Genomic DNA, 7500 nt, shown 5'->3' on the forward strand with positions numbered 1-7500 from the left:
TATAAGTATTGTATACTGCTTGGCAAGTCTACTCAAACTAAATAATAATTCAATTTCAGACCAAAAAAACACCAAAGAATGCAGAAAACATGCAGTTAACATCTACCCTAATGTCTGCCTATAATTCATTTTTTTTTTTGGCCATCCTAAAGAGTAAGCAAGAAAATATTAAAAGAGAGTTCAGCTGCTGTGATCCTTATCAGATTTTCTGAATGATGAATTCAGTATTATGCCTTTAATCACTAAAGGATGGAAAACGGAAAGCAGAAGACTGAGTCCAAACATTAGGGGTTAGCCAAGCATAGTATTTGCGGTGCCAGCTAATTCCTACATAGCTGACAAGCCTTTTTTTTCTTGATGGTAACTGAAGGTTTAACAAAGATGTGTTCCATTAATGCCATGTGACAGACATTACAATAACAGCAGCATGATATGTGATTCGCTGCTTCAGACTATTACACATGAATGCGACTTGTTAGAATTGATATATTAAAGGGACATTCCAGACAAAACTACAATGCACATCCATGTATTGAATGGAAACAGTTTTGCAATAAACTTGTGATAATGAAATGTTTTTACCAAAAAGTATCGTTGTTTCATTGGGACCTTTTACTGTGTAAAGGAGCATGGATCTACACAAGCTCTGTCCTTAATTGGCATTAGCATAGGTGATAAGATAAGATACTGCAAAATAATGTAAGGTTTGCTAACATAATGACTGTAACTAGCTTTGCTTATTCCTGTTAGAAAACCAGATTGACTCTTACAAATAGGTCATGTGGTGGGTAAAGTCTGCATATAAAAAAACAATTGCAGAAAAGAGGGTAATACATTTTATTAAAACGTTCTCAGCTAATATGTTAATCTAAGACAGTAGAAATGTATTGCAATTACAAAGGGTTTTATGTTCTTGTGATTGGGAGATGGGGCAGAGTTTCATTACTAGAGGGAGGGATGGTTCTGTTCAGGGGTGTGGTCAGGGTGGTCCATTATGGTGGTCTGGGACATGGCTAAGCATATCTGGGCAGAGGATAAATTGCCCTCTGTCTCACTTTGTGAAGCAGATATACAAAGGGTCGGTAATACAGTCCAGAGCTCACAAACAGGGATCTTCCTGATACAGTAATGGGCCCTGTGAAATATTCACATTACAACTGAGCAGCATGTAATGTTACCTTTTAGTTCTGCGTGTTTATACATTTTCTTTGGTGTTAATAATTCAGCATGCGCACTTGTTACTTGTTTTTGCAGGGCTGCCTGTTGTCCTATCTAAGGAGGTGGAATCTGTCTTAGTTGGAGCGGCCATTCTTGGAGCTTGCGCCTCGGGTGATTTTGTATCAATACAGGTATTCTGGACCCCCCAAAATGCTTTTGCTATGTATTTTGAATATTAAGAGCTAGATTACGAGTGGAGCGCTAACAGTGACGCAAGAAAGAAAAGGGGTTTATTATAGATGTTTGCGAGTGCTGGGTTTATCGCTCATATTACAAGTTGAAAGTAAACGCGATTGCTTGAGCGCAAGTGTAGTTAACGCTTGTCGGATTAGTGCATCCTCAGAGCTCTGGTTAACTATTTCACAAAACAAAAAGTGTAACAAGACACATCAAAAATACATTACAAAGTACAGATAAACTCATAACAACACCATCTAATAAAAATGATTTTAAATAATATTGCACAAAAATGTTATAAGGGCTCAGGTGTTAGAAAAAAAAGCAGGGAAAGGGCTTTAACATTGAGATACATAAATGTATTTGTCTAAAGAGGGATATGTATGTGTGTGTATATATATATATATATATATATATATATATATGTGTGTGTGTGTGTTTATATGTGTCTACCAACAGTGTGTATTTATGTATTTATATGCGTGGATTTAAAGACAAATTTAAACACATAAATACATAAGTACACACATACAGACATATATATAAGTGCATTCGAACCCTTTGCAGTTAAGTAGATAAAAACGTAAAAATCATATTTATGCAATATTAATTTCTAAAAGTGTTATACTGTGTATTTACTGTAAATATTTCACATTCCAATGTTCTGCACATAGCAGAATATGTTCTATGTATTTCTAAATAGATATTCCTTATAAATCTATACCTATATATAATCTTGTGTGTATATACAGTATCCCACAAAAGTGAGTACACCCTCACATTTTTGTAAATATTTTTTTCATGTGACAACACTGAAGAAATTACACTTTGCTACAATGTAAAGTAGTGAGTGTACAGCCTGTATAACAGTGAACATTTGCTGTCCCCTCAAAATAACTAAACACACAGCCATTCATGTCTAAACCGTCGTTGGAAACAAAAGTGAGTACACCCCTAAGTGGAAATGTCCAAATTGTGCCAGATTAGCCATTTTCCCTCCCCGGTGTCATGTGACTCGTTAGTGTTACAAGGTCTCAAGTGTGAATGGGGAGCAGTTGTGTTAAATTTTCTGTTATCACTCTTACACTCTCTCATATTGGTCACTGGAAGTTCAATATGACACCTCATGGCAAAGAACTCTCTAAAGATCTAAAAAAAATAATTGTTGCTCTACATAAAGATGGCCTAGGCTATAAGAAGATTGCCAAGACCCTGAAACTGAGCTGCAGCACGGTGGGCAAGACCATACAGTGGTTTCACAGGACAGGTTCCACTCAGAACAGGCCTCGCCATGGTCGGCCAAAGAAGTAGAGTGCACGGGCTCAGCGTCATATCCAGAGGTTGTCTTTGAGAAATAGATGTATGAGTGCTGCCAGCATTGCTGCAGAGGTTGAAGGTGTGGGAGGTCAGCCTGTCAGTGCTCAGACCATATGCCTCACACTGCATCAAATTGGTCTGCATTGCTATCGTCCCAGAAGGAAGCCTCTTCTAAAGATGATGCACAAGAAAGCCCCCAAACAGTTTGCTAAAGACAAGCAGAATAAGGACATGGATTACTGGAACCATGTCCTGTGGTCCGATGAGACCAAGATAAACTTATTTGGTTCAGATGGTGTCAAGCATGTGTGGCAGCAACCAGGTGAGTACAAAGACAAGTATGTCTTGCCTACAGTCAAGCAGGGTGGTGGGAGTGTCATGGTCTGGGCCTGCATGAGTGCTGCTGGCACTGGGAAGCTAAAGTTCATTGAGGGAACCATGAATGCCAACATGTACTGTGACATACTGAAGCAGAGCATGATCCCCTCCCTTTTGAAACTGGGCCGCAGGGCAGTATTCCAACATAAGAACCCCAAACACACCTCCATGACGACACTGCCTTGCTAAAGAAGCTGAGGGTAAAGGTGATGGACTGGCCAAGCATGTCTCCAGACTTAAACCCTATAGAGCATCTGTGGGGCATCCTCAAACAGAAGGTGAGGGAGCGCAAGGTCTCTAACATCCACCAGCTCCGTGATGTCATTATGGAGGAGTGGAAGAGGACTCCAGTGGCAACCTGTGAAGCTCTGGTGAACTCCATGCCCAAGAGGGTTAAGGCAGTGCTGGAAAATAATGGTGGCCACACAAAATATTGACACTTTGGGCCCAATTTGAACATTTCCACTTAGGGGTGTACTCACTTTTGTTGCCAATGGTTTAGGCATTAATGGCTGTGTGTTGAGTTATTTTGAGGGGACAGCAAATGTACACTGTTATACACTCATTTACAAGTTTGACACACTGTTCCCTAAAGGTCTAAACTCAGAGTTGGACTTATCACCATTCATTTTTGAATAATTGAGATCACTTTTCTTTGTTAACAACACTTAGGGTTTCACCACTTTAAGCTCCCTAAACTTCCTATAATAGGGACTATAACATTACTATCATGCTTTGTAATATGACAAAAGATTTGCCAATGAGGTTATTTATTAGGCTACTTGAGATTTATATTTGTCTATCTTTTATAGATTTGAAAGCAAATTATACTGCTGAAATGATATTCTTACTTAGATTTTTATTAGCCTGCTTGAGACTGTCGCTATGTATTTTGATGTGTTTATAATTAATAAATTTAATAGTAAAATTATACTGCCGAAAAAAGATACAACCTTAAAATAAACTGGACACACAGAAACAAGTTGATTCACCTTTATTAAGTGTAATTAAATACTGACCAATTAGAAGCTGGAAGGACATTTAAAAATCATGCACACATATGCCTAACTCATTCTTGATAAAGCCCACCTGAGGGTGAAACGCGTCAAAGTTAAGGCATACAGCATCTGTGTTAAAGCACAACTATACTGGAGCACTTTATTTTATAACCCGGGTTATTCAAATAACGTGAAATTCATCATTGAAGATATCTCAGTCCTTATCGTGATATATTGGTCTCCTGCGTGCTATGCACTAAGAGCAGGACCTGTCCACCAATAAGAATTGCAAAGACCAAGCTTTGTCGATGTAAAGTCTGCAACTCCTGCAATTTGACAGCTGTGATCACCTACAGAGGAAAACACCCAGGAGCAGTGCTTACCCGTGACGTCAGACGCCATCGGTCACGTGGGGTAAGACCGCAGTCGGAGTAAAACTCCCAAACAGCAAGAGGACTGCTGCGCTTGTAAGATGAAACTCGGATGCCTGGTTCCTAAGGTATAGAACTGTCAATTCTAATTAATTGTCTAGATTATACGGATAACATACCCCCCTCACTATATTGATGGTGGATTGAAGTTTGGACACTTGCACTTTAATGTAATATGGCAGAGCCCACGGTGGTACGCTTCATAGAAACCTGATATTCAAACACCAATAGTGATTGGGACTGTTGTTACTTTTGTTGCAGATTTAAAACATGCTGCTAACTATATTTTTTATAGCCTAACATAAGAGTCTGAAGGGAGACATCCCTATTTTACATTAATTTGTATTTCAAGTGAATTGTTTTAATAAATGTATTATTTATATCTTAAGTTATTGTAGTGCTCTCACTAATTCCCTGTTTATTCTAGTATTCAGATGTTCTGAATGCCATGCACACAGTCAAGACATCCAGTGCCTGAAGCAGCAAATCAACCCCAAAACATTAGTGAACCTCCACCTTGTTTGACTGTAGGGACTGTAATTCTTTTCTTTAAAGCCTCATTTCTTTTTCTGAAAACAGTAGAATGATGGGCTTTACCAAAAAAGCTGTAAGTTTGTTTCGTCTGTCCACAGCCAAAGGGATTTTGGCTTCCTCAGGTAAGTTTTGGCAAACTCCACTCTGGCTTTTTTATGTTTCTGTGTCAGAAGTAGGGTCCTCCGGGGTCTCCTACGATAGCATCCCTTTTCTTTCAGATGGCAACTTATAGTGCGAGCTGACACATTTGTACTCTTTGTCTGAAGGTCAGCTTGAATTTGTTTGGAAGTTGATCAAGGTTCTTTATCCACCATTCGAACAATCCTTTGTTGCAATCATTGATGATTTTTTCTCTTTTTTGTCCACGGCCAGGGAGATTAGCTACAGTGCCATGAGCTGTAAACTTCTTGACAATGTTGCGGACAGTGGACACAGGAACATTAAGATCTCTGGAGATGAACTTGTAATCGTGAGATTGTCCATGCTTTTCCACAATTTTGGCTCTCAAATCTTCAGACAATTCTTTGCTGCTCTTTGTGTTTTCCATGCTCAGTGTGGAAACAGAGACACACAACAGCAATATTTTTATTTTACGCTCATTAGGTTAGTACTTGAGAGGGGTTTACAATAGTGCTCCACTTGTTATCTGGCCCTAAAAAAGCAGAGTGATATCATTAAAAACAAGAGAGACAATGACAGTTATTTTACAAACATTGGCAAGTGTGAAATTCAGTCCTAAGATCTGGCCTAAGGAATAAAATGTATTCTAAAGCCTTTATATTATTTAATATTTTCCTTTTATTTAAATTCCACCCTGAAGAAATTACATCTTTCAATAACTTCTAAAAAATGCTCCATAAGTCTTAATTTTGTATAAAAGAAAACAGTTTTGACTCCTTGGTACAGTATGCTCACTCACAAATACAAGGGTCTAGAGACCCCTTTAATGCTATTAGGAACTTTACATGGGGCACTGAAAGTGATACCAGTTTGCAGCCCCCAATATTTTTGCTGTAGATTCCCCTTTGAAGCTATGAATTGTGGTGGCTGACTCTCAAGGTGTAGTCATAGCTGGCTACCCTTACTCATACATAACCCAGCAGGAGCAGACAGGAGATGTTTACTTTGCATCTACCCATAATACTCCTGTGTTCATGATTCCAGTGGCATCTCTATGGTTGGTGTCACCCGGTATTGTAGCTCATGGTGTCACCCCCTCTGAGCATGACACCAGGGTGCGGTCCACAGTCCCTACACAGATATTTAAAGAGAAGTGGGATTAATGTGAGTGGTACATTCCACTGCAATCTGACTTACCTTCAGATTTTCTGTCATGTTCCACGTGTTGCTTGCAGTTGCCGCCACAGAGGATAGCTGTCTTACAGTCCAGCCCCAACATGTCACATACATGCACTGAACTGCCACTCCCAGAATGAGTAAGGTTGACGTGCTGGTGTTTTATCATTTTTTGCTACCCATTAGATTTTGAGCAGTATCCTTGGTAGCAAAATCTAATGGGGTAGCACAAAATAGAACACCGGCTTCTGCACTCTGTACTCTCCTCCCTTTACCTCCCTGTGTGTGTTACTGTCCCACTCGCTCCCTCTCCCCTATTGGCACTCCCAGAGGGTAGCAGTATGTGTGCTGATACCTTAGCACCGGTAACCATAGCCAGACACAGTGGAGTCACTAGGGGTTGATGTCACCCCTCCCCAGGGTGTCACCCAGTGCTGTCTGCACCCACCGCACCCCCTAGTGACTACACTGCATGATCCATCTGGTTAGAGACAGAATAGACAAGTGCCAGTAAGTTGTTCTGTGTAAGGAACTGGCCTGGATTTGCTGGTTCATTTACAAGGTCGCAAAGAAAATAGAGAGAAGCACTGAACAAAGGCTAAACAAATGATATGCTGTTTGTTGAACAGGTTAGTGCACTGGTTTTCAGACCTGTCCCCAAGCCTCCCCAACAGGCCAGGTTTTCAGACCTGTCCCCAAGCGTCTCCAACAGGCCAGGTTTTCATGATTGCATTGGGTGAGAGCAGGTAAAATAACCATTTTTATTAATCAGCTGATTATTTCACCTGTGCTCCAATACAGATATCCTCTCAAAATGCGACCTGTTAGGGAGGTCTAAAGACAGCTTTGAAAACTAGTGGGTTACTGCCACTCAGGTACAGCCTCTTTTAGCTCACTATGGCTTTCATAGAGTGAAATTATCCTGTGGTAAAAAATTGAAAGTGTGGCACTGAAATACCAGCAACTCATATGAAACAGGAAACCCCCCCCCCCTCATGCATTTCTGCCTCTCTTGGCCTCATCAGTACAGTTGCAGACCCTAGATATGTACGCGAGAAGCATCTGGTTTCCCCTTCTTACTTTTAGAATGGCTACACCCAGAGTCATTTTCATTTTAAAAAAATGAATATAGAGAAACTCACTAACATTAG

At 40.0% G+C, this 7500-nt stretch overlaps 1 protein-coding gene across 1 annotated transcript in view; it reads left to right on the forward strand.

The window, feature by feature from the left end:
- The window catches only part of FGGY (FGGY carbohydrate kinase domain containing), a 665661-nt gene that overhangs the window by 496228 nt on the left and 161933 nt on the right, over positions 1–7500 (forward strand). Inside the window, exon 14 of the mRNA XM_053693628.1 lies at positions 1255–1349. Within this exon, the coding sequence (XP_053549603.1) occupies positions 1255–1349 (95 nt within the window). The remainder of the gene's footprint in view (positions 1–1254; positions 1350–7500) is intronic.

The sequence above is a fragment of the Bombina bombina genome, chromosome 10 (assembly GCF_027579735.1).
Source record: "Bombina bombina isolate aBomBom1 chromosome 10, aBomBom1.pri, whole genome shotgun sequence".
In the NCBI taxonomy this organism is placed as follows: Eukaryota; Metazoa; Chordata; class Amphibia; order Anura; family Bombinatoridae; genus Bombina; species Bombina bombina.